Source organism: Lolium rigidum, chromosome 2 (assembly GCF_022539505.1).
Source record: "Lolium rigidum isolate FL_2022 chromosome 2, APGP_CSIRO_Lrig_0.1, whole genome shotgun sequence".
Taxonomy (NCBI): domain Eukaryota; kingdom Viridiplantae; phylum Streptophyta; class Magnoliopsida; order Poales; family Poaceae; genus Lolium; species Lolium rigidum.
Genome location: NC_061509.1, coordinates 229,349,632 through 229,377,050, shown reverse-complemented (window position 1 = coordinate 229,377,050; position 27,419 = coordinate 229,349,632). Strand labels below are relative to the sequence as shown.

At 45.7% G+C, this 27,419-nt stretch overlaps 2 protein-coding genes across 2 annotated transcripts; both read left to right on the top strand.

Moving 5' to 3' along the window:
• Positions 1 to 417: 417 nt before the first annotated feature.
• On the top strand, positions 418 to 4,557 carry LOC124690635 (L-type lectin-domain containing receptor kinase IX.2-like). The gene is made up of 3 exons (XM_047223995.1): positions 418 to 1,261; positions 3,354 to 3,882; positions 3,990 to 4,557. Exons 1-3 carry the CDS (start codon positions 418 to 420, stop codon positions 4,555 to 4,557), a joined length of 1,941 nt encoding a protein of 646 aa, XP_047079951.1.
• Positions 4,558 to 24,459: 19,902 nt separating this feature from the next.
• Positions 24,460 to 26,829, top strand: LOC124688277 (desmethyl-deoxy-podophyllotoxin synthase-like). Its single transcript, XM_047221977.1, has 2 exons — positions 24,460 to 25,464; positions 26,064 to 26,829. Exons 1-2 carry the CDS (start codon positions 24,568 to 24,570, stop codon positions 26,679 to 26,681), a joined length of 1,515 nt encoding a protein of 504 aa, XP_047077933.1. The 5' UTR covers positions 24,460 to 24,567; the 3' UTR covers positions 26,682 to 26,829.
• Positions 26,830 to 27,419: the final 590 nt, after the last annotated feature.

Below are 27,419 nucleotides of genomic sequence, written 5' to 3'. Positions count from 1 at the left end.
CCGTATCCGTGAAGAAGCGCGTTCTTTTACAGGAAATTTTCCTGCAACTTGAGTTATCTTTCCAGCGCTGTAGACTACCCTGTCCTGTAGCAGTACCAATGTATTCTAGTCATCGGTTTCCCACCAGTGACCAGACGTCCAGACCGATGCTCAGTCACACAGGGTTGGTCTCGCCGGATCAGATGACCAGAGTCTAGAGTTCCTTGAAACTTGGTCGGTCTCATCGGATCAGATGACCAGAGTCTAGAGAGTTCCTTGAAACTTGCCGGTAAACCAAAGTCCAGAGTAGTCTAGTCTTTCTTCCATAACTTGAGTATAAAAAAATGATCTGGAAACGAATAGGTCGTATTCATGGTTTATATAACCTGGTTAGCTCATTCATACACTTCCAAGTTCCAAAGTTCAGAAAATATGTTGATGGTCAAGGCCGCGCGTTGCAAGCTCCTCCTCCTCCTCCACATTCACGCCAGCTGCACCTGCTTCCTCCTCTGCTACCACCAAGCTGTAGCAGGAGCCGCTGCCTCACCCTTAACCTTCAACTTCGACTTCTCCAACGGCTCCACCTACCGCTCAAGCGACCTCCTGTTCGAGGGCAGCACGAGCCTCAACGGCGGGCTGGTCGACCTCACCTGTAACAACTCACCGGGCCAGTCCATGAGGAACTGCACGGGCCGGATGTCGTACAACCACCCGGTGCCGTTCTACGACACCGCCGCCCGCGAGGTGGCCAGCTTCTCCACGCGGTTCAGCTTCGAGATCAAGGCCCTCAGCAACCGCACCGGCGACGGCATGGCTTTTTTCCTCTCCAGCTACCCGTCCAAGCTGCCGCCGAGCTCCGCCGGGGGCAACCTCGGCCTCCATGCCGGCGACGGGATAAACGCCAAGGGCGCAGACCGGATCGTCGCCGTCGAGTTCGACACCTTCAGAAACCGATTGTTTGACCCCTCACCCAATCACATTGGCATCGACATCAACACTGTCAAGGCGTCCGTTAACACCACAACCTTGCCCAACTTCAGCCTCAACGGCTCCATGACGGCGGCCATCACTTTCAACGGCACCACTCGCATGCTGCTGGCCTCTCTACACTTTGATGGCAATCCTTCTCTTGACCCTGTGCAAGTCAGTACGCAGCTACCCGATCCCGTCACGGACTTGCTCCCATCGGAAGTGGCGGTTGGGTTTTCTGCGGCCACCGGCGACCGGGTCGAGCTCCATCGGATTATCTCCTGGTCCTTCAACTCAACACTTGCTCACAAAGGTATATTTACAGCGCCAAATTAATTTGAGTAGATCTATATATATTGAAATGTAGTTTCATAGTACTATAGCAATTTCATGTCATAAGGATGACTACAATTTTTAAAAAAAGTTGTCCAAATTTAATAAAGTTTCGTTGGATTATTAGGCAATTTCTGTGTGAGTTTAATTACCGAAAGCAACATTACAGATGCACAAGCATACTTAACCACTCACATCAGACTAAGCACATGCATCAGATCTGAACATGGAACAAGTAGGAGTGCAAGGTAGGAGAGGAAAAACACGTACATCACGACCGGGAAGATCGCACCAGCAGCAACAGTAGCACCACCATGGGAGTTGTTGATGTCGCCCATGGTGTAGTCGGAGTCGTCGATGAAGCAGTCGAATCCGGCGAAGAGGAGCATGAACAGCAGCGAGCAGTCGCGCCGAGACGCTCCCCAAAAACCTTATTGCCCGTCTCCCGGTGCAGGATCTCAACGGACGGGGTTTCAGAGACCTGCTCTCCCGGACGGCTGTGCACGCAGTCGCCGGGATGGGGAAGACTAGAGAGTAGGGCAGCAAAAGGAACTTCGTGAGACAGACGGACTAGAGAGTTCTGAGAGCTGTATTCTCCAGATCTGATCTGTCTCCTTGTATAGCCTGGGAGGATAGCCGACCCGACCGCGTTGCCACGCGTAGGAAGCCAGGGACACGCGGCGAGCATGCACATGCAGGTCGACACGTACCCAACTCAGTTGGTGCACCAAGCAAAAATTTAGGCTTCCTTGAGTGTGTCTCGAACTCGAACTCGAGTCACGAAACGCGGCGTGCGTGACGTGACGTGACGTGCCGTGCCGAGGCGGGGCGGGCGGAGGAGGAGGGGTGCGCGAGGGCTCCTTCTATTCTCACTCACTTGGAAGGAGTAGAACAACAACCCTTATATACCACTCCAACTCTCTCGCAACTAACAACGTGGGACTAAACTTTGTCCCCCAAGGATGTCCCAAGCTGCCAACGTGATGGGCCTTGAGATTTCAGGAATTGTAGACTACATGGGCTGCCTTACTGGACTGCAGCCCATCTACATTCAACAAGTTTGACTTAGAACAAAATTAACCTAAAAGTATACTTAATTACTTGTGGATGGAGGGAGTATCTATAAAACAGATTACAGATGTTGAATTCTCTCGTGTTGAAACGACACAGCTTAAACGTGGCGTATGTGTCCACTCGCGCTTACAGGACCGCATGCTCCCCTTGTCATTATTTTTTTTATCATTTTTTAATATTTCTACACCGTACTTTCAAGCTCAAAATATTCGTTCGCTCTCTTTATAACATTTGTTCACTGCGGCCAGTAATTCTATTTGTAATAGAAACCCTAAATTTCGAGTCATATCCAATTTGTTAATTGATAGAAAAGTAAAAGAGATTCTTGCACACACAAAAATCACTACCCCATAAAACTTCACTCACACGAACAAAAATCAGAGTGACCATATATATTAGATGACAAAGTGTATGCAACCGAGAAACAAAATATAAATTATCAACAACAAATGTAATAATAAACAAATAAAAATAGCAGGAACATAATTACAGTGGTAAGCACAATTATGTTAACTAGCATAATAGAAACTAAAATATTCGAAAGCAACACTAACATGATGAGGGAATCGCCACTACCATAAAAATAATATTTCAGCACAAATAATAAATTTTAAATAAATATTTTATAAACTATTTTGACAAAACAATAGAAAGTAAACCCCAAAAAAGTCGTGTCGAAGAGAAAAGGTAAATTTTTAAATTATATTTTGAACAACTTATTTGTTACGCTGCGACAAGTTGAATCACCTAAATTTCAATTGTGACAGCCAAAAGCGTTTTATATTTGTCAATGAAACATTGAACAACAGTACACTTTTTTGGCGTGAACTTGGGAGTTGTCTTCTGGTCATGTTCTCCCGTGTTCCAAGTGCCAACACACCAGGGCAGCTACTTTCGCACAAAACCAAACGAAATCCGGTTTTGCCCACTCTGTTTCTAATCAGTGTATTTTGATGCATCACTAAATTTAACTCATATGGACAATGATGTTTGTGCAGAAAAAAAGATGTTGGTTATTGTTGGAACCGTTGGTTCTATCGGTGTCCTGGTAATTGTATCGCTCCTGGTTTGGTTCATTCTAGCATGGTTTAAGTGGAGGCGCACACGTGATTCCTTTGCGAGGGGAATTTTTGGCCTTAGGAGATTTGAGTACGGCGATTTGGTCAGCGCAACAGGAAGATTCTCTAAGGACAACACACTTGGAACGGGTAACTTCGGCATAGTATATAAGGGGAGCTACACTGATGAAAACGGCAATCAAGAGGTGGCTGTGAAGGAAATAAAGAAGACTACAGAAGTACTCCGGGATTTCATGGCTGAACTCAAGACAATTAGTGCAACGAGACACGTGAATCTAGTCGAGCTGAAAGGCTGGTGCTGCAGCAGAAACGGATGGAACTTGGTCGATTTTATGTGTTGGTACAGGCAACAAAGGGTTAAACTCTTTCTTGTCTATGAATTGGTGCCTAACGGCACCCTCGAGGACCACCTACACAGCCAAGAGCGAATTCTACCATGGGAAAAAAGGTATTGTACATACTACATCCTGAACAATTTGTTGCCAAGGGTAAAAATATGAGACACGTGCTATATATGTCTCAAGATTTCACTTTAGTCCTTAATTTATTTTACAGGTATAAAATAGTTAAGGACATAGGATCTGCACTTCGTTATCTGCACCACGAATGCAATAAAACCATCTTACATAGAGATATTAAGCCAGGCAATGTACTACTTGATTATGATTTCAACGCCAAGCTAGCTGACTTCGGGCTATCGAGGATTATCGCTAGCAAAACCAATACAACACTGGTTACAACAGCTGTAGGGACAGTTAGATACATGGACCCAGAGCGCATGAAACATGGGAGACTCAAATTCAACCGTAAATACGACGTCTACAGCTTTGGAATCGTCCTACTAGAGATTGCATGCACAGACAAGTCTAGAGAACAAGTCCGGGAGTTATACAGGCGAAGAGCTGCAGAACCCGAGGTGATGGAAGATGCCGCTGACGGTAGATTATGTGGTGTCTTTGACAGGACAGAGATGGAGCGAGTAATTTCCTTGGGCCTCATGTGCTCTCATCAAAATGGGAAAGACCGTCCTTACATGGTGGATGCGATGAAGTTCTTGGAGGATGGTATAGAGTTGCCCGCTATAACCGAAATAGAGGGCACAGGTGCATCTGAGCCATTATGATAACTCAGTTATGGACACGATCATGCGGAAAGTGCTACTAGCTCTCTTTTTTTGGAAAATTGAGAATTCAATTTCAAAGTTTCAAATAATCTCAAAAGAAAATATCTGGATGTAGTCAACTATATACACTATGAGCGTGATTTTTTTAATGTGAAATACCTTGTATTGTAGGCTCATAAAAAGACAAATTGGAAAAAATTTGGAAGAAAAAAAGTGACACTGTTCAAGATCTAGATTTTTGTTATTTTTCCAGAGAAAAATAAATTATACAGTATGCTATGGTATTTTTGTTGAAATTTTTTGTAACTTCAAATTTAATTTTTTTGAAGTTTGAAATAACGAGCTCGTCTCCCAAATGATGCACTCCAAGATCCTGCAGTTTTCCAGAACACTTGTATAAGCAAAAGAAACATGGTGAATGCATAATCTTCATAAACATCTACAGTTCAAAATATATTATATTTAGTTTTTCTTGAAAGGAAATTAGTTAAGAAGTGACCCTTTCATGTTTAGGGAACTTTTTTTTTTCAAGCGACCCATCAGGGGGTCAATTTTTCATTATCAAAGGATAACAAAAACACAGCAGTATTCCCAAATGCCTAAAGAGAGAGAGGGGGGCGGGACGCCGCCTACTGCTAGCATTTTGAGATGTTATATTACAGATCAGGATCAAACTGACAGTTTCTAAAAGCATAAAACGGAAATAGCAAATGTCAGGACGAGGCCAGCAAAACGCCTAAGCAAAAACTATCAGCAGGAGCTCAAACACACCCGAACCACCCTTAACTACATCTTGCTGGGGAGGGCGTTTTAGTCGCAGCATCATCAAGCGACATTTTCAGCACCATCGTCTCCAGGTTTCTTGTCCTCCAAACGAAGCGGGCCGGTATGATCAGCATTTCTAGAGGAAGAAGATCCATTTCCTGTCGTGGCCAAATACATAAGGCTGTAAGCTCCAGCCCGAATATCAGCGGCATCCTTCTCGCCATGGAGTCCTGCCCAATAGTTCATAAACAAAACCGCATAACTAATTAGCTCAAAAGGAGAGTTAATCAATTTATTTTCAAAGCAAGCTCTGTTTCTTAATTTTCAAATAACCCAGAAGATTGTTGCCAAACCATCTATCTGGGTGGTGCGGCTTGCAGGAACAACTTTGGGAACCACCAGAAAGATTGGGAGAAACTGCCAGGGCAAGTGGGAGAGTTTATGCCAGTAGAAACAACGCTCCAGACAAACATAGCAGCCACACAACCAAAGAACAAATGGCTGATGGACTCCTGTTCTCTACAGAATTGGAAAAGAGGATCTCCTGCCCAATTGCGCTTTGTCTTTGGTGGCAATGACACTGTGCCAAATTAACCAGAGCCAAATCTTAAATTTCAAAAGTATTATGCTCTTACACATGTGGCGAAAAGATCTGCCGGTACCATTTTTGCACATGTGTTTGTAAATAGATTTAACGGAGAATTTGCCATCTTTAGACCATTTCCAGCGTGGAATATCTCTTGCCCGGGATAAATTTATTTGATTCATCAGCTGTAGCAGACCTGCTTCTGGCAGAATCAGATCAAGTGTCTTCCATCTTGTTCACAAAGGTATATTTAGAGCGCCAAATTTATTTAAGTAGATGTATATATATTGGAATGTAGTTTCATAGTATAGCAATCTCATGTCATAAAGAGGACTACCATTTTTTATATAGTTGTCCAAACTTAATAAAGTTTGACTTAGAACAAAACCTAAAAGTACACTTACTTTTGAAGAGAGAGAGTATCTATAAACCATGTTAGTTAGAGCTTAAATGTGGCGTATGCATCTAGCTCGAGCTTACAGGCTGCATGCGCCTGCCGGTTCTCCGTAATGGCATCATTATTTTTATATTTCTACACCGGTTTCAAGCTCAAAATATTTGTTCACCCTCTTTATAGCATCTCTCCACTTCTGTTCTATTAGTGATGGAAACCCTAAATTTTGTATCAGACCCAATTTCTTAATTTATAAGAAAGTAAAAAAAAACTCTTGCACAGAAAACAAGCACTACCGCATAAAGGTTGACTCACACGAACAAAAAGTGGAGAGACCATATATATTAGATGACAAAGTTTATGCAACCGACAAACAAAACATAAATTATGAAAAATATAATGATAAACTAATAAAAAATAGTAGGAACATAATTAGAGTGGTAAACACAATTATCTTAACTAGCACAATAGAAACTAAAATATTCAAAAGCAACATTAACATGATGAAGGAACCACCACTACCATAAAAACAATTCGACACAAATAATAAATTTAAAATAAATATTATGTAAACTATTTGATAAAAAACAGTGGAAACCAGACCCAAAAATTCGTAAAGAAGAGAAAAGGTAAATGTTTGAAGGAAATTAGCACCCAATGTTCAATGGATGCTATATGGGGCATGCAGTGGAGTCCAAAGCTGAGTGCGCCTCTTTAGAGCTCATCGATTACTTTTCTATTTGTCGAGAAGAGGTCTTTGACAGACTTGGGTAAAATATATTTTAAAAAACTTATTTGTTACGCTGCCACAAGTTGAATCACCTAAATTCAATTGTGACTGCATAAGCGTTTTATATTTATCAGTGAAACATTGAACAGCCGTAGACATTTTTAGCGTGAAGTTGGAAGTTCTCTTCTGGTCATGTTCTCCCATGTGCCAAGTGCCAACACACCAGGGCTACTTCGCACAAAACCAAGCGTTTTGCCCACTTAGTTTCTATTCAGTGTATTGCATCACTAAATCTATACCTAACAACAAAGAAAATAACGTTTCTTGCTATACATATTTTTTGGACCGATTTATCCTCCCACAAAATCACATAATACGTCCAAATTGCCACGTACCAAATCACATAATACTCTTTTTTTATAAAAATTACTGTCACTGCCACCGGTTATGAAAAGAGCGGTTCGCCGCCCAAACTCATCACATATGGTATTCCATCTTAGGTGTTGTGGTTTCCTAGGCACAAATTATCCCGATACCAACGGACCCAACCTGAACGGAGTTGTTCTTTTCTTTGTGGTCTCTCTAAATCTTAACAAGGCTAGTATATTGGATTGTAGTTTCATTTATAAAAATTAATATATTTTTATATAAAATTAGTTAAACTTTATGAAGTTTAACTTAGAACAAAATCTAAAGTATTCGTAGATGAAGGGAGTAGCTATAAACCAGATTAGTTGTTGATGTGTTGAAACGTGAGCTTAAATGTAGCGTATGCGTCGAGCTCTAACTTAGAGGCCGCATGCGCCCGCCGGTTCTTCCGTATGGCGTCATTATTTTTTAATTTCTACACTGTAGTTTCGAGCTCAAAATATTTGTTCACTCTCTTTATAATATTTCTTCACTGTTGTAAGAAATTATACTAGTGATGCAAACCCTAAATTTTGTATCAGATCCAATTTGTTCATTGGTAAGAAAGTAAAAAAAAAACTCTTGCACATAAAACAATCACTACCCATAAAGCGTCACTCACACGAACAAAAAGTGGAGAGACCATATATATTTATTAGATGACAAAGTGTATACAACCGCGAAACAAAATATAAATTATGAACAACAAATAATAATAAACAAATAAAAAATTGTAGGAACATAATTAGAGTGGTAAACACAATTATGTTAAGTAGAACAATAGAAACTAAAATATTCGAAAGCAACACTAATATGATGAGGGAACCGCCACTACCATGAAAATAATATTTCAATACAAATAATAAATTTAATAAACTATTTTGAAGAAATGGAAAATAGACCCCAAAAAAGTCGTGTAGAAGATATAAGGTAAATGTTTATATGAAATTAGCACCCAATGCCCAATGGGATGCTCTATGGGGCATGCAGTGGAGTCTGAAGCTGACTGCGCCTCTTTAGAGCTCATCTAGAGCCACCGCCACTTTTCCCCCTCCTTCTCTGCTTCGATCGACCTCCGAGGAAAACCCGCCCCCGTCGCCTCCCCCGTGGGAGACCGGGGCGCCCCCGTCCTCCCCACCCTCTCCCTCCTCCCTCCTGCCCCCGCCGCCGCCGGGCAAAGCCCGGGCAGTGCTGGCGGCGGCGGTTCCTTCTCTCCCATGCGCTTGGGAGGCTCGACGGGGTGGGCTCGACCAGGCGGCGATGGAGGGCGCCGGCTGCGGCCCAGTCTAGTGCGGATCCTGTCGTGGCTGGTGGCGAGGCGAGTGGTAGCGGCGGTGGTGCCCAGCCCCTCCGTCAGCCGACACTGTTGTGTCCCTGGTGGCGGTGACCGATCTGGGCCCACGGGCCTAGATCTGGGTCTGGCGGGCCTGGCCAATTTGGGTTGTTTTCTATTGGTGCGCTGCACATAGGGACCTCCTCTGCTACCATCCGTCGTGCTCGGACTGGACCGGCAACACTGGTTTTGGTGATCTACCCGCTCGGGCTTGTCGGAGCTCGGTTGAGCTTCCAGCGGTGGGGCGTCGTTGGGTCACGTCCCGACATTCTGGAGTCGCTGGGGCGACGTCCTTGCTAGCTATCTGAGACGAGGTCCTTGGGCCGGCTCAGTACATCAACTACTCTAGCGGCTGCGGTCTGTTCTCCCTCCGACCAATTTGGTCGTGCTTGTGCAGGTGTGTGCGCGCGCTGGGATGGTGGACATCGTGGTGCCGCCAATCTAGGGTCTTGGACGTCTAGTTCTAGGTCTAGTCAAAACTCTGCCAGCCAGCACGTATTTCCTGCGGATGAGTCGAGTTGGGGCTAGCTCATAGTGCGACTTAGGTTGGAGGCGCGCGGTAGTGATCTCCGCCTTGTTCGCTCTACGTCCTCACGACGGCGTCCGCAATTTCTATCTAGGTTTGGACCTCGGCGAAAGCAGCGCATGGCTCTAGCCTATGCCGACGATAGCGTCAGATGCGGGCCGCGCTCTACGTCATTGTTGAAGGCGTCCCGATGATGGTCCTCTTGTTCGAAATGATGGACTCCATCCCTCCGCTTCAATTTGCTCATCTTGGAGGCCTCGCTTCGTCTAAGCTTCTCTGGTAGTGTCTTGTGGAGCACCGTGTGACCTCTCACTGGTGTTGCAGCCCTCTTGCAACGTCGACCTGGCAGCTTTTACACGGTTTGCTGCGGTAGTTGATTTCCTTCCTAGCGCCTTGGGGGCTTTGCTAGGTCGGCGTATGGTCGTAGCTCTTGCGGGTGTGCCTATCCCAACGCCAGGGGATGTTGTGTGTTTGGTCTGGACCTAGCCCGAGCTCCATGTGTGGTGGTTCTCGGGTCTGGGTGAAAACTTTGCAAATCCTTCTCTGCCGACGACGATGAGGCTTTCTTGCCCCATTCACCTTCTTCGAGGCTTCGCCGCAAGACCCTCCCTCCTTTGGTTCCTCAAGCCCTGTTAGGTGGCCGGCCCATCGTTGAGTTCCCCACTTGAGTTGCAGTCTTGGTGCGGTGGAGGTTTGTTGACGTGGACACGGTCGCGATCGCTCTGGTGCAACAGATGACAAGACTCCCTCTTCAGGGATCAAATGGCGATTCGGCTTGCTTTTCTGTGTTGTCTTTTGTTGTGATTTGGGTTGTACGCTTGACGCGTGTGTTGTAGCTCTTGGTGTAACTCCTAGCCGGTTGATGGCTTCATTAATTCAAAGTCAGGCTCACTTCGAGCCTTCCGTGTAAAAAAGAGCTCACACTTTTCTATTTGTTGAGAAGAGGTCTTGACAGACTGAGTAAATTATATTTTGAACCACTTATTTGTTACGCTGCGACAAGTTAAATCACCTAAATTTCAAGGGATTTCTATTTTCGTGCCCTCGGGTCCTTAGTTGTGCTCAGTTTTCCCCAGCTCCTTAGTTTTTCCTCAGTTTTCCCCAAGACCTTGTCTGAAATTCGCAGAAGGAGCTCGGACGGAAGGGATCCATTAAGTTGGCCGTTCCGTGCTGACGAGTGGGGTCGTGTCGCTTGTGGGGTCGCGTCGTGTGCGGCTGGTAGGAAAGAACCGTGTGGGACAGGACGAGACCATGTTTGTGTGGCTGTAGCGTGTGGGGCCGTAGCGTGTGGAGCCGTAGCGTGTGGAGCCGTGTGGGTCCGGGACGTGGGCACGAGTGGTTTCTGTCTCTTTCGCCTAGATTAGCAGTTTTCAATGTACCTTTTTCCTCTCTCTCGCTCGATCTCATTCATATTTGATAGCCCAAATTGGTAGCAAATCTAGAGCAGCTTCTCCTTCTGTTTTTTAACGACATTCATTTCTTTATGCCTTCGTTTTTACCCAATCAGGTAGGAAATCTAGGGCACAAATCCAGAAAAAAATATAGGATAAGCTGCATACAGCAGCCAACATAGCATAGATATATTCACGACAGATCCAACAGTAGTACCGATAGAACCCTACAACATAAGCTACATTTTACATGAATTTAAGCTGCTCTACAGATAGAACAGTCACATACAGAGAGTGCAGTAGGCATGTTCAACGCCTCTAGGTTGCGCCTGTCACTCGCTTGGAGGTTGCGGAGGTGAATTCCAAGTGCTTTGTGTTTGGCCATGAACGCATGCACGTTCACCGTCGTTTCAACTCTAGCGCCGCATCTGCCAATGGATTCAGCATGGCTCGAGCAAATGGGGCCATCGTAATGGCCGGAAGTCGGTGGCGCGGAGCTTCCTGTTGCAGAAGGGGCACTTGTAAATGCCTCGAGCAAAGGGGCCATCGTAATGGCCGGACTGCAGCCTCCTGAGGACGTGACGAGTCTTGGTGTGGAAGGACTCGTCGTCGCTGTCGACGTCGCTGCTCTGCACCTGTCACGTAGCACCAAAGATCGTGCAAAAAACACGGAGTCAATTGCAACGATGATGGAACAGAGAGTGAACAAAGATCATGCATGATAATATGGGCTCGAAAAAAGAGGTAGCCTCAGTTACATTGGACACACTTATATCCAGGATTTGAGTCAGCAAACCAAAGATCATCCACAACAAATTTGTACACACCAATTGTTTACTGACCAAACCCTGAATCAATTTGTGCCCAAATATTCATCATCATCGGCACAAATCTTAAACAAAAGCAAATCACAAGCACTAATAACGCAAGATCTAACACAAAAGGATTGAACTAGGAACATACGCACCCTAATAACGCTAGATCTAACACAAATGGATTGAACTAGGAACAAACGAACCCTAATAACGCTAGATCTAACACAAAAGGATTGAAATGGGATAAGTACAAGGGAGCAAAGGGTTACCTCCGGCTCGTCGTCGACGATGCTGGTGTCGTAGGGGTTCTCCGGCGCGTCTTACGGCACTGGTTCGTACGGGTCCCAAGCGACGGGGGCCTGGACGGTGGCGGCGGCCGATGCGCCGGCGGCTGATGCGCCGGCTGCTACGTTGGAAGCAGCGATAGGGGCCTGGACGGGGGTAGCGGCCGATGCGCCGGCGGCTGATGCGCCGGCTGCTACGTCGGAAGCAGCGATAGGGGCCTGGACGGGGGCAGCGGTCGATGCGCCGACAATGGGCATCTCATTCTTCTCCATCGCCGGCGGTTTTCTTCGGGGTTTTTTCTTCGGTTGTGGAGAAGATGATGGGACAGGAGAGGCAGTTGCAGTGAGAACGTGCGTCGAGGGAGAGGAAAAGGGCTCTATAAAGACGAAGGTGGCGTGTACCGCAACACGCGTCCGCTATACACGGCTGCAGCGTGCACCGCGACACGAGTCTAACCCTGGGACGTTTGGTGTACTCAGTTATAACCTCGGGCCTTATACAGAAATTTTATCTGTACTCGGTTTTCCCCTCGAGTACTTAGGCCGGCAAGTGCAATATACTCAGTTTTACCCTCAAGTAGCTAGTCAACAGAGAGTCAACAAATAAGATTAACATATCTAATTGAGGCATTTCATGCGCAAAAAAATTCAAAAAAATAAAAACATAGTGGCACCTACTCATGGAGTCTACCTGCCACCAAGAAAACCTTAACAAACATATATAAATCAAGTTTTACCACAAATTGCCACTTCTCAGAATCACTAGTGTAGCTATGAAGATGCATGGTTTTCCACTCAAACCTCTTTGCAAAACATCTTCCCCAAAAACATAGTTTGTCTAAATGATGCCATAATTGTCACACTCATGTATATTTGAATTGCAAATAATTTGATGTAGCCCAATATGAATTATATTGTACAAAACACGCATTTTTCATTTTGTAATTCTTTTTGTTTGAATCCCTTAGTCTATTTACTATTTATGTGCCCTTGGATTGTTAGTACTACTCAGTTTTGCCCTCAAGTTCTGTCACAAATGCTCTCGAAGCCCAAACTTATCCTGATTGGTTGAGCCGTTGTCACACGGATCGACTCCACGAACCGTTGATCAACCGATCTAACGGGCGGTATACCCCTCCCCGTCTCTTCGTGGCCACCCCTCTCTCTCTCTTCGTGGCCACCCCTCTCTCTCTCTGTCGGTGGATGCATTATTGTCACCCCTCTAACAATTATCAACTATCTTTCGCTTTCCTTTTTCTTTTAGGGGATATAGTTTTGGCATATAGTTTTAGTAATTTGAAATGGCCCAAAAGTGGTATAATTTTGGTATAAACATGAGGCATACATATTTGCGGATTTCGGTGAATGCATTATTTTCACCCCTCTAACAATTATCAACTATCTTTCGCTTTCCTTTTTCTTTTAGGGGATATAGTTTTGGCATATAGTTTCGGTAATTTGAAACTGCCCAAAAGTGGTATAATTTCGGTATAAACATGAGGCATACATATTTGCGGATTTTGGTGAATGCATTATTGTCACCCCTCTAACAATTATCAACTATCTTTCGCTTTCCTTTTTCTTTTAGGGGATATAGTTTTGGCATATTGTTTCGGTAATTTGAAACGGCCCAAAAGTGGTATAATTTCGGTATAAACATGAGGCATACATATTTGCGGATTTCGGTGAATGCATTATTGTCACCCCTCTAACAATTATCAACTATCTTTCGCTTTCCTTTTTCTTTTAGGGGATATAGTTTTGGCATATAGTTTCGGTAATTTGAAACGGCACACACTAATATAGTTCGGTGAGCAATGATAAGAATCCCTTGTATTAACATGAGGCATACTGATACGTCTCCGACGTATCGATAATTTCTTATGTTCTATGCCATATTATTGATGATACCTACATGTTTTATGCACACTTTATGTCATATTCGTGCATTTTCTAGAACTAACCTATTAACAAGATGCCGAAGTGCCAGTTGCTGTTTTCGGTTTCAGAAATCCTAGTAACGAAATATTCTCGGAATTGGACGAAACGAAGACCCAGGGGCCTATTTCGCCACGAACCTTCCAGAAGACCGAAGAGCATACGAAGTGGGGCCACGAGGTGGCCAAACCACATGGCGGCGCGGCCAAGGGGGGGCCCGCGCCCCCCTGTGGTGTGGGCCCCTCGTCAGCCCCCCGACTCTGCCCTTCCGCCTACTTAAAGCCTCTGTCGCGAAACCCCTGATGCGAAAAACCACGATACGGAAAACCTTGCGAGACGCCGCCGCCGCCGATCCCATCTCGGGGGATTCGGAGATCTCCTCCGGCACCCTGCCGGAGAGGGGATTCATCTCCCGGAGGACTCTACACCGCCATGGTCGCCTCCGGAGTGATGAGTGAGTAGTTCACCCCTGGACTATGGGTCCATAGCGGTAGCTAGATGGTTGTCTTCTCCTCATTGTGCTTCATTGTTGGATCTTGTGAGCTGCCTAACATGATCAAGATCATCTATCTGTAATACTCTATGTTGTGTTTGTCGGGATCCTATGGATAGAGAATACCATGTTATGTTAATTATCAAGTTATTACATATGTGTTGTTTATGATCTTGCATGATCTCCGTTACTAGTAGAGGCTCTAGCCAAGTTTTTGCTTTTAACTCCAAGAGGGAGTATTTATGCTCGATAGTGGGTTCATGCCTGCATTGACACCTGGACGATGACAGAAAGTTCTAAGGTTGTGTTGTGCTGTTGCCACTAGGGATAAAACATTGGCGCTATGTCCGAGGATGTAGTTGTTGATTACATTACACACCATACTTAATGCAATTGTCTGTTGCTTTGCAACTTAATACTGGAAGGGGTTCGGACGATAACTCTGAAGGTGGACTTTTTAGGCATAGATGCGGTTGGATGGCGGTCTATGTACTTTGTCGTAATGCCCAATTAAATCTCACTATACTTATCATGCCATGTATGTGCATTGTTATGCCCTCTCTATTTGTCAATTGCCCGACTGTAATTTGTTCACCCAACATGCTTTTATCTTATGGGAGAGACACCTCTAGTGAACTGTGGACCCCGGTCCATTCTTTAATACTTGAAATACAAATCTGCTGCAATACTTGTTTTACTGTTTTCTCTGCAAACAATCATCTTCCACACAATACGGTTAACCCTTTGTTACAGCAAGCCGGTGAGATTGACAACCTCACTGTTTCGTTGGGGAAAAGTACTTTGGTTGTGTTGTGCAGGTTCCACGTTGGCGCGCCGCACTACATCCCGCCGCCATCAACCTTCAACGTGCTTCTTGACTCCTACTGGTTCGATTAAACCTTGGTTTCTTACTGAGGGAAACTTGCCGCTGTGCGCATCACACCTTCCTCTTGGGGTTCCCAACGGACGTGTCAATTACACGCATCAAGCATATTTTCTGGCGCCGTTGCCGGGGAACTGAAGAAAAGCTACACCACAAAGATTTCTAACTCCCACGTCAACTACACGCCAGCATAAATTTCTGGCGCCGTTGCCGGGGAGATCAAGACACGCTGCAAAGGGAGTCTCCACTTCTCAATCTCTTTACTTTGTTTTTGTCTTGCTTTATTTTATTTACTACTTTGTTTGCTGCACTTATATCAAAACACAAAAAAAATTAGTTGCTAGTTTTACTTTATTTACTGTCTTGTTTGCTATATCAAAAACACAAAAAAATTAGTTACTTGCATTTACTTTACTTATTGCAACATGTTTCCTTTTAATTTTACCACAAAAGACATACCGGTAGGACGCGGGTCTATAATTGGGAGAAACAATATAGAAGAATTTTTCACTCATGTCGGTACCATCGAAGATTTTGAAGATAGACACTTGGTAGAACTTGCTCCCACTTATGAAATTGCTGCCGCTGCTTTAGTTCGCATGTTGGAAACTAAATTTGTTAATCTCAATCCTGTAATCCAACACATGTTTCTTACACTCGGTGATATGGAAGAAGGGGAAAAGAAAGATTTTGTCTTAGAAACCCTTCTTAGAGAATTTGGTGGTCTAGCAAGAGAGGCTAGAAAGGTCTTTGCTAAGTTTAATATGCTTGGTTCTCATACTAATTTTGTTAGTCTCCTTGAAAAAATGGATATGGATAGAATAAGGTACACTAAAAATACTAATGATGGTGGGGAGATCAAAGCACCAATACCATGTAAACTCCTAGCTATGAATGATGCACTAGAAAATAACTATGCTTGGCTTGTTCCTGAAAATTTGTTCGATGAGAGTAGCAAGCCCAAGACTAATGAGAAGGGAGACGCTGAAACTTATGTATCCAATATACTATGCATGGTTGAGAAAACTCCAAACCCCGCTGTAGATGTACCACCCTTTGATAATACTTGAGATACACTTTCGCGCCTAGCTGAAAGGCGTTAAAGAAAAGCGCTTATGGGAGACAACCCATGTTTTTACTCCAGTATTTTTGTTTTATATTTGTGTCTTGGAAGTTGTTTACTACTGTAGCAACCTCTCCTTATCTTAGTTTTGAGTTTTGTTGTGCCAAGTAAAATCTTTGATAGAAAAGTAAGTACTAGATTTGGATTACTGCTCAGTTCCAGATTTCTTTGCTGTCACGAATCTGGGTCTATCTCCCTGTAGGTAGCTCAGAAAATTAAGCCAATTTACGAGAATGATCCTCAGATATGTACGCAACTTTCATTCAATTTGAGCATTTTCGTTTGAGCAAGTCTGGTGGCCTAATAAAATCCATCTTTACGGACTGTTCTGTTTTGACAGATTCTGTCTTTTATTTCGCATTGCCTCTTTTGCTATGTTGGATGAATTTCTTTGATACATTAATGTCCAGTAGCTTTATGCAATGTCCAGAAGTGTTAAGAATGATTGTGTCACCTCTGAACATGTGAATTTTTATTATGCACTAACCTTCTAATGAGTTGTTTCGAGTTTGGTGTGGAGGAAGTTTTCAAGGATCAAGAGAGGAGTATGATGCAATATGATCAAGGAGAGTGAAAGCTCTAAGCTTGGGGATGCCCCGGTGGTTCACCCCTGCATATTATAAGAAGACTCAAGCGTCTAAGCTTGGGGATGCCCAAGGCATCCCCTTCTTCATCGACAACATTATCAGGTTCCTCCCCTGAAACTATATTTTTATTCCGTCACATCTTATGTACTTTGCTTGGAGCGTCGGTTTGTTTTTGTTTTTGTTATGTTTGAATAAAATGGATCCTAGCATTCACTTTATGGGAGAGAGACACGCTCCGCTGTAGCATATGGACAAATATGTCCTTAGGCTCTACTCATAGTATTCATGGCGAAGTTTCTTCTTCGTTAAATTGGTATATGGTTGGAATTGGAAAATGCTACATGTAGTAACTCTAAAATGTCTTGGATAATTTGATACTTGGCAATTGTTGTGCTCATGTTTAAGCTCTTGCATCATATGCTTTGCACCCATTAATGAAGAAATACTTAGAGCTTGCTAATTTGGTTTGCATATTTGGTTTCTCTAGAGTCTAGATAATATCTAGTATTGAGTTTTGAACAACAAGGAAGACGGTATGGAGTCTTATAATGTTTACCATATGTCTTTTATGTGAGTTTTGCTGTACCGTTCATCCTTGTGTTTGTTTCAAATAACCTTTCTAGCCTAAACCTTGTATCGAGAGGGAATACTTCTCATGCATCCCAAATACTTGAGCATACCACTATGCCATTTGTGTCCACCATATCTACCTACTACATGGTATTTATCCGCCATTCCAAAGTAAATTGCTTGAGTGCTACCTTTAAAATTCCATCATTCACCTTTGCAATATATAGCTCATGGGACAAATAGCTTAAAAACTATTGTGGTATTTGATATGTACTTATGCACTTTATCTCTTATTAAGTTGCTTGTTGTGCGATAACCATGTTTCTGGGGACGCCATCAACCATTCTTTGTTGAATATCATGTGAGTTGCTATGCAAGTCCGTCTTGTCTGAAGTAAGAGAGATATACCACCGTAATGGTTGGAGCATGCATATTGTTAGAGAAGAACATTGGGCCGCTAACTAAAGCCATGATTCATGGTGGAAGTTTCAGTTTTGGACATATATCCTCAATCTCATATGAGAATAATAATTGTTGTCACATGCTTATGCATTAAAGAGGAGTCCATTATCTGTTGTCCATGTTGTCCCGGTATGGATGTCTAAGTTGAGAATAATCAAAAGCGAGAAATCCAAAATGCGAGCTTTCTCCTTAGACCTTTGTACAGGCAGCATGGAGGTACCCCATAGCGACACTTGGTTAAAACATGTGCATTGCAAAGATCCGGTAGTTCAAGCTAATTAGGACAAGGTGCGGGCACTATTAGTATACTATGCATGAGGCTTGCAACTTGTAAGATATAATTTTCATAACTCATATGCTTTATTACTACCGTTAACAAAATTGTTTCATGTTTTCAAAATAAAAGCTCTAGCACAAATATAGCAATCGATGCTTTCCTCTTTGAAGGACCATTCTTTTACTTTTATGTTGAGTCAGTTCACTTATCTCTCTCCACCTCAAGAAGCAAACACTTGTGTGAACTGTGCATTGATTCCTACATACTTGCATATTGCACTTGTTATATTACTCTATGTTGACAATTATCCATGAGATATACATGTTACAAGTTGAAAGCAACCGCTGAAACTTAATCTTCCTTCGTGTTGCTTCAATATATTTACTTTGATTTATTGCTTTATGAGTTAACTCTTATGCAAGACTTATTAATACTTGTCTTGAAGTACTATTCATGAAAAGTCTTTGCTTTATGATTCACTTGTTTACTCATGTCATTACCATTGTTTTGATCGCTGCATTCACTACATATGTTTACAAATAGTATGATCAAGGTTATGATGGCATATCACTTCAGAAATTATCTTTGTTATCGTTTTACCTGCTCGGGACGAGCGAGAACTAAGCTTGGGGATGCTGATACGTCTCCGACGTATCGATAATTTCTTATGTTCTATGCCATATTATTGATGATACCTACATGTTTTATGCACACTTTATGTCATATTCGTGCATTTTCCGGAACTAACCTATTAACAAGATGCCGAAGTGCCGGTTCCTGTTTTCTGCTGTTTTTGGTTTCAGAAATCCTAGTAACGAAATATTCTCGGAATTGGACGAAACGAAGACCCGGGGCCTATTTCGCCACGAACCTTCCGAGAAGACCGAAGAGCATACGAAGTGGGGCCACGAGGTGGCCAAACCACAAGGCGGCGCGGCCAAGGGGGCCGCGCCGCCCGTGGTGTGGGCCCCTCGTCGGCCCCCCGACTCGCCCTTCCGCCTACTTAAAGCCTCCGTCGCGAAACCCCGATGCGAAAAACCACGATACGGAAAACCTTACCGAGACGCCGCCGCCGCCGATCCCATCTCGGGGGATTCCGGAGATCTCCTCCGGCACCCTGCCGGAGAGGGGATTCATCTCCCGGAGGACTCTACACCGCCATGGTCGCCTCCGGAGTGATGAGTGAGTAGTTCACCCCTGGACTATGGGTCCATAGCAGTAGCTAGATGGTTGTCTTCTCCTCATTGTGCTTCATTGTTGGATCTTGTGAGCTGCCTAACATGATCAAGATCATCTATCCGTAATACTCTATGTTGTGTTTGTCGGGATCCGATGGATAGAGAATACCATGTTATGTTAATTATCAAGTTATTACATATGTGTTGTTTATGATCTTGCATGCTCTCCGTTACTAGTAGAGGCTCTGGCCAAGTTTTTGCTTTTAACTCCAAGAGGGAGTATTTATGCTCGATAGTGGGTTCATGCCTGCATTGACACCTGAGACAGTGACAGAAAGTTCTAAGGTTGTGTTGTGCTGTTGCCACTAGGGATAAAACATTGGCGCTATGTCCGAGGATGTAGTTGTTGATTACATTACGCACCATACTTAATGCAATTGTCTGTTGCTTTGCAACTTAATACTGGAAGGGGTTCGGACGATAACCTGAAGGTGGACTTTTTAAGCATAGATGCAGTTGGATGGCGGTCTATGTACTTTGTCGTAATGCCCAATTAAATCTCACTATACTTATCATGCCATGTATGTGCATTGTTATGCCCTCTCTATTTGTCAATTGCCCGACTGTAATTTGTTCACCCAACATGCTTTTATCTTATGGGAGAGACACCTCTAGTGAACTGTGGACCCCGGTCCATTCTTTAATACTGAAATACAAATCTGCTGCAATACGTGTTTTACTGTTTTCTCTGCAAACAATCATCTTCCACACAATACGGTTAACCCTTTGTTACAGCAAGCCGGTGAGATTGACAACCTCACTGTTTCGTTGGGGCAAAGTACTTTGGTTGTGTTGTGCAGGTTCCACGTTGGCGCCGGAATCTCCGGTGTTGCGCCGCACTACATCCCGCCGCCATCAACCTTCAACGTGCTTCTTGACTCCTACTGGTTCGATTAAACCTTGGTTTCTTACTGAGGGAAACTTGCCGTTGTGCGCATCACACCTTCCTCTTGGGGTTCCCAACGGACGTGTCAATTACACGCATCACATACATAAAGCATTCCAATATAGTTGGTAATTTCGGTGAATGCACACGCTAACTATGAAAACAACTACTCCCTCCGGTTCAAAATAATTGCCTAAAAATGGATGTATCTAGACACTAAAACATGTCTAGATGCATCTATTTTTGGACAATTATTTTGAACCAGAGGGAGTACAAGTACATGTAACTGAATAATGAATTTGTAACAAGGTATCCCTTGTAACAACTTCTAGCGCCTGGTGAGCAATGATAAGAATCCGATCGCAATTATACAACAGAAAAAACAACCAACCATCAGATTAGCTTGCTTCTTCAACTCGATCAGCTGCCTTAACTGCTTGTTCATTTTCTTCAGTTCTCCCTTCACTTCCACCAGTCCTATATTGGGAGCATTAGGCATAATCGGAACGGCTCCTCTCTCCGCCGCATTCTCTACAGCAAGTCCCCCCCTCCCAAATTGCGCTCCCCAATAGCGCCAATTGATTTCTGCAATTGAAGCCTCTGAACGTACACATCGATCCACTCGAAATGCCTGCATTTCTTCAGGATCTGAAAACAACAACGGAAACCCTAAATCCCAAATTCGAGGGAATAGCAAGAAAATCGAGAGAAAACAGAGAAATTGGAGCGAGATCTAACCTTATCCCCATCTCTATATGGCAAGCTCTCGCATGCAAGGAACTCACGTCCACGGTTGCCATTCTCGTCCGTCTTACAGATCGACCGCTTCAGAGGCTCTGGCGTTGGCAGTCAGGGCATCTTGTCAAAGGCACGGGTCCATACTGCGACCATGAAGAACGGGAGGTCGAAGAGAAACTAGACATCACCCGCCTGCCGGAGAAGGGCTGCCGCTGGCGGAGAAGAAGAACAATGGAACGCGGGGAAAGAAAGGGGAAGCAATGGCACGGGCACGGGCGCGGGGCTGGCTCGGGCTCCCATTTTGCAACGGTCACCTGGGTAAGTTATGGGTCCGGCGCACTTAACGTGGACAAGTTGTGGGTCCCACGATGATCTGGATAAGTGAAGACGTGTCCACTGCGAAGCACCAACAGCGGCCCCACTTGCCAGCACCAACCAACGTCAACTAAACGGGATTCCTTCCGTCCGAGCTCCTTCTGCGGGTTTCAGACAAGGTTTTGGGGAAAACTGAGGAAAAACTAAGGGGCTGGGGAAAACTGAGCACAACTAAGGAGTCAGGGACACGAAAATAGAAATCCCAAATTTCAATTGTGACAACCAAAAGTGTTTATATTTGTCAATGAAACATTGAACAAGGGTACACTTGTTTAGCGTGAAGTTGGGAGTTATCTTCTGGTCATGTTATCCTGTGTGCCAGTGCCAACACAAGAGGGCAGCTACTTTCGCACAAAACCAAACGAAATCCGGTTTTGCCCACTATGTTTCTAATCAGTGTATTTTGATGCATCACTAAATTTAACTCATATGGACAATGATGCTTGTGCAGAAAAAAGGATGTTGGTTATTGTTGGAGCCGTTGGTTCTGTCCCTCCATATCGATTGTTGTTGCTATTGAAAGTACCTCCTCTCTCAAAACCAACATTAGAATTGCCCCAATTTCCATTCTAATGACCAGCATATGTGCCCGCCGAACCGTTGGATTCACGATGAACGAAATTTCGCCCCCTCCAAAACCGACATAGCCATTACCTTGATGTCCCCGGCCAGCTCCGTACCAAGCATTGCCACGGCCAGGACCTTGACTGTGGCTTCCCCGCTGAACGAACGCGCCACGGGCATTGCCATAGCCGCCACGGCCGCCGCCATAGCCACCTCGTCCAGGGTTGAAGCCACCACGCCCTGGATTGAAGCCCCCGGGCCGCCATCACCGTTCATCGAGACCTCGATACGGCGCCGCCGAACGACAGGAGCCGCAGCTTCGCACTTTCTCCAGACTAAACCTAAGAAATTATGGAACGCGTATCCAGCGATAGCGTCTCCGACCTTGACTAGCCTGGGACCCCGATCTCCTTCCGATCGATCGGCACACGACCCTCTCTGTCACATCCGAGTTGGGCCAGAAGGACGTGATATGGTGTTAGCGCAAGCCCGCAACCCAACTTGGCCCACAGCACGGAATTTTGAAACCTCCTTCTTCCTCGGATCTCGGACGTTGGCATCGGACGCCGGCGACCAACGTCGCCAACGAACAACCGTCCACCCTTCCATGTTGTCATCAGCAAAAACGTTGGCTCAAGCACCGGTAAAGTCTTGCGAATAGGCGATTTTCTTTGATTGCCCAACGGCATAGGAGGAGATGAATTCATACCTTCATAGGAGGAGAAGAACAGCACTGCTCTAGCCGCCATGCGCTGCCCATCTCGTCGCTTAATCCTTTTCAGATGACGTCGGGTCAACTACGAACCCTCAACGAGATCCACGTCCCTCACCGGCGAAGGTGTGCGACACAGATAGCTAGCCGATCTATCTCCGCCCCCTACAGACGTACCTCCATCTCCATCTCCGTCCACTTCCCCATCTTCTAGTCCATCGTCTTCATCATCGTCAATCTGCAGCACCTAGAAGCGGCTCCCGCTGAACCTCTCCGGTGAACAGACAGCCTCACCTGCCATCGGCGCCGCTGCCGGTGATTGGGTGGTGAGATCGCCCCCCGGTTCGCCAGACGGTCACCCAACGGTCATATTGTCGCTGCCCTCCTCATTAACCGTAATTTGACACCCTTGGAATTTTTTATTTTCTAATATGGAAATAGAACATGTGACCATCAAACTATTTGCTGGAGCTTGGAAGTGGTACATATGAATAGTGAGGTCACCGAATAATGAGGTCACCAGCTCCATCCATCTTAAGAGCTGATGTTGTGAGAAGTACAATACGTTGCTGGCTTAATCGGAAGTTTCAAGGAACGGAGCGAGACTTGCCCAGATCAACTTGCAGGATTCGCCTGCATGTCCTCGCCTCTCTTCATCTGATGATGCTGAAACCTTAGCCCCCACAGCACCCCCTCGCTATCTCCCTCCTCCACCGTATCCACCATTGGTGGGAGCCGCCGGGCAAAGCCTGTGTGGTCCCGATTGCGGTGGCATCTCCTTACCGGGTTGCACGTCAGGATACGGGGTGGTTTGGCGGTGGCACGGTGCCCTGGTGACAGTGGAGTTCATCCCAGTGGCGGTGATGGTAGCTTTAGGCGCCCTGGCCGCAGTAGTGGGAGTCATCAATGGCGGGTGGCAACTCTTGGGGGCAAGGTCGCAGGGGCGCTGCGCAGCTAGGCTGAGCCCCCATGGCCCGATTTGGGTCATGCGGGCCATGCTATGGCGTTCGTTTGGGCTCTCATGGTGGAGTGCGGTGCTTCTTGGTGGAGCGGGATCCAGGAGTTGGACCACTCGGCGATGGTGTGGGTACGTAGGGGGCGACATGGTAATGTAGGTGGATGGTACCGATGGGGCTAGTCGACCTGTTAGGCCTAGCGCCCTACTTGCGGCTTCGGCGAGGGCTCCTCCCATACCACGTTATGAACGGTCCGAGATCTCGGGAGTGGTGCCAAGGTTTTTCGGGCGAAAGCTTAGCCCTTCGGCACCAATGGTGGTGATGCATGCAAATGTCGTAATTCTCTTTGGGGCACCGATGTCCTCTCCGCGTTAGGGCTCCGGGGGAAAACCCTTGACCGTCGCGGTCTTGACGATGGCGGCTGGTGCGATGCTACCCTCTTGGGGCATAGCCGTGGAGCTCTGATTTTTCATGGTCTGATTCCGATGTCTCTGGTGACAAATTTTGATTCTTTTCTCTTTTTATCTTTCATCTGTTGTGTAGAAGGATTTTCTTACCATCTTTTATCAGATCATCAGTTGTTATTATAGCTTTATTTACAAAACGGAGGGAAATGCTGCTTTGAGAAGAAGCGGTGGACAAGCTCTGACCTTTCACTGTGTACGTACCTGCTCCGGAACTTCTGAATCATGTTTCCCGCACGTGGGTGATTCTTTATTCAACGCCCCTTCTTCTTTGTTGCTTCTCATCTCATCTACAGCCGGCGAAGAATTTTCGTTGCATCAAGTCATGAACGTCATCATCCAGGATATATATGTATTTCCGACAACAAGATTCGATTTGATCCCACACGCGTGAGGCGTCAGCTCGTGCAGTAACCCCTTTACATACTGTACAAGACATGGCTTGGCATTAGAGATACAGTCACGATGCACTGATCATCGCCTCCACTATCTTGCGTCACGCTCATCAGGCCATGGAGCAGCCGGCGAGCTACCTCTGCCTCTTCTTGGCTCTCCTCCTCCCTCCCCTGCTCCTCGCGTTTTTTAGGAATCGTGGCCACGGCGACGGCCTGCGTCTGCCGCCCGGCCCGTGGCGGCTTCCGGTCATCGGTAGCCTGCACCACCTCGCCGGCAGCCCGCTGGTGCACCACGTCCTGGCCGACTTGGCGCGCCGGCTGGACGCGCCGCTCATGTACCTCCAGCTCGGTGAGGTGCCCGTGGTGGTGGCCACGTCCCCGGAGGCCGCCCGCGAGATCATGCGGACGCACGACGCCGTTCTAGCCACGCGGCCGTGGAGCGCCACCGTCAAGATCATGGCCGCCGACGGGGTGGGCATCATCTTCGCCCCCTACGGCCCGATGTGGCGGCAGCTCCGCAGGATCTGCATCCTGGAGCTGCTCAGCGCGCGCCGCGTGCAGTCCTTCCGCCGCATCCGGGAGGAGGAGGTGGGCCGCCTCGTGGCCGCCGTCGCGGAATCGGCGTCTTCCAACGAGGCCATCAACGTCAGCGAGCGGATCACCGCGCTGATCACCGACTCCACGAAGCGGGCCTTGATCGGGGACAGGTTTGACAAGACGGAGGAGTTCCTTCAGATGCTCGAGCAGACCGTCAAGCTCGTCTCCGGGTTCAACCTCACTGACCTGTTCCCGTCGTCGCGGCTCGCGAGCTTCATCAGCGGCACGGCCAGGCTGGCCGAGGAGACCCACCGCAAGACCTTCGACCTCATGGAGTACGCCATTAAGCAGCACGAGGAGGGGAGGGACGGCGCCGCTGCAGATGGAGAGGACCTGGTGGACGTGCTGTTGAGGATACAAAAGGAGGGTGGCCTCGAGGTGCCTCTTACTATGGGAGTTATCAAAGCAGTTATACTTGTAAGTACCCGTTTATTTGGGCTTAAATTCTTGATTCTTGGATTCTAGCTATTGTGAAATTAGAATCTGAAACAAACGGCCCTCCATAATACCCAGATTGTCCAGAATTGATTCTAAGAAATACACACAGAGTACCACAATCTGAGAATTGAGGAAAGAGGTGATTCCCGAGCTTCTTTTGCCTCTTCTCCTCTGTTTGAGAATACTTCTCCTTCTTTACAATGTTATACTCTGACCATAGACATCCCAAGATATACTCTGCATATTAAACAAAACTAGTTCGAACTTTTGGAAGCACGTTTCGTGATGGATTAGTATTTACAATTTCTGTTGTAAATGTTGAAATTATATCTAAATTTATCAAACAAAAAAATATGGCCAACATTGATCAAGTAGCATCAAGTATTTGAAACAAGGGAGTAGTTAGCAAGACACAAGTCTGTTCATTTTTTTTTTCTTTCGGATTATTTTGAATGATTAAATCCATGAGTACCTATATGTATTGTTCCCTATCATTATAGGATTTAGCACTAAGGGTGACAAATCCTTTACTTCCCAAAACAATTAGCAGTTCCTAAGTGTAAATCGGCATACCGCAGGATCTCTTTAATGCTGGGAGCGAGACATCCGCGACCACGCTCCAATGGGCTATGTCAGAGATCGTGAGGTGCCCAAATGTGATGCAGAAAGCACAAGCTGAAGTACGCCACAATCTGCAAGGAAAACCTAAGGTGACCGAGGATGACTTGGCCAATCTCAAATACTTGAGACTCATCATCAAGGAGACAATGAGGTTGCATCCAGCCGGCCCGTTGCTTCTCCCTCGAGAAGCAACAGAGCCTTGCAAAATTCTAGGGTACGACATACCCAAGGGCACCACAGTGTTGATCAACGCGTGGGCAATCAGCAGAGACCCTAAGCACTGGGAAGACCCTGAGGACTTTAAGCCAGAAAGATTTGAGTCTGGCATCGTAGACTTTAAAGGCACGAACTTTGAGTACACTCCTTTTGGATCGGGACGAAGAATATGCCCTGGAATGATATTTGCGGAAGCCAACATGGAAATTGTGCTTGCTACACTTCTCTACCATTTTGACTGGGAGCTCCCAGGTGGGGCTAAGGTTGAAGAGGTGGACATGACAGAAAAGATGGGCATTACCGTCGGGCGGAAGAACGACTTGTACATGCATGCCTTGGTCCGTGTGCCCCCGGTTTGATTGACACTGTATTGATATCGGATTAGCAAATCTCATGTACTAGTGATATTTTTGTGCCTTCCTCCAATAGGGATTCTGATCGAAGTATTGATTACCTAATTATGAATACAATCGCTATGTAAGAACCGAGTTACACTGTGTCGGACATGTGTACGATATGCCCAGCCTAATATATAAAGAAACTATGGGGCAGCCAAAACGAATTAGATAAAGTTGTTAGGCTAGACACAAGATTAGGAGAGGACAATTCGTCACCTATGGCTTGGGTGGTTGGAACGGCATTCGTGCGGTGGTCTAGATGTGTTTGACGGCCTCAGTTAGCTTTGTCGATTGTACTATGTCAATTTGGTACATGGAAGGAGCATGTGTAGTCATGCTCATGGGGATAGGCTAGATAACCGAAACTAGTCAACAATTGATGCCATTGTTGTGATTGCTTGTGCTTCTATAATCGACTTGTTTGTAGTTATTCCCGGTCTCGGTAGGTGCTACACACGATGTATATTACAATGGCACCAAGTCTGTTGTTGTTGATCGAAGGAGTGGCGGTATGAGCATCATCAACTTCCAGTTTCTCCACCGGCCACATCCAGTTAGCGAGGAGCCGTTAGCTGGACAACTGATGATTGTACAAGCATCTTCTACATCGAGTATGCACAAGATAACTGGTAAAGTTATGTCGAGGCGCCTATGTCCTTGCTAACGGCGGTGGATTGAAGCTCGAATTGGGGATGAAAA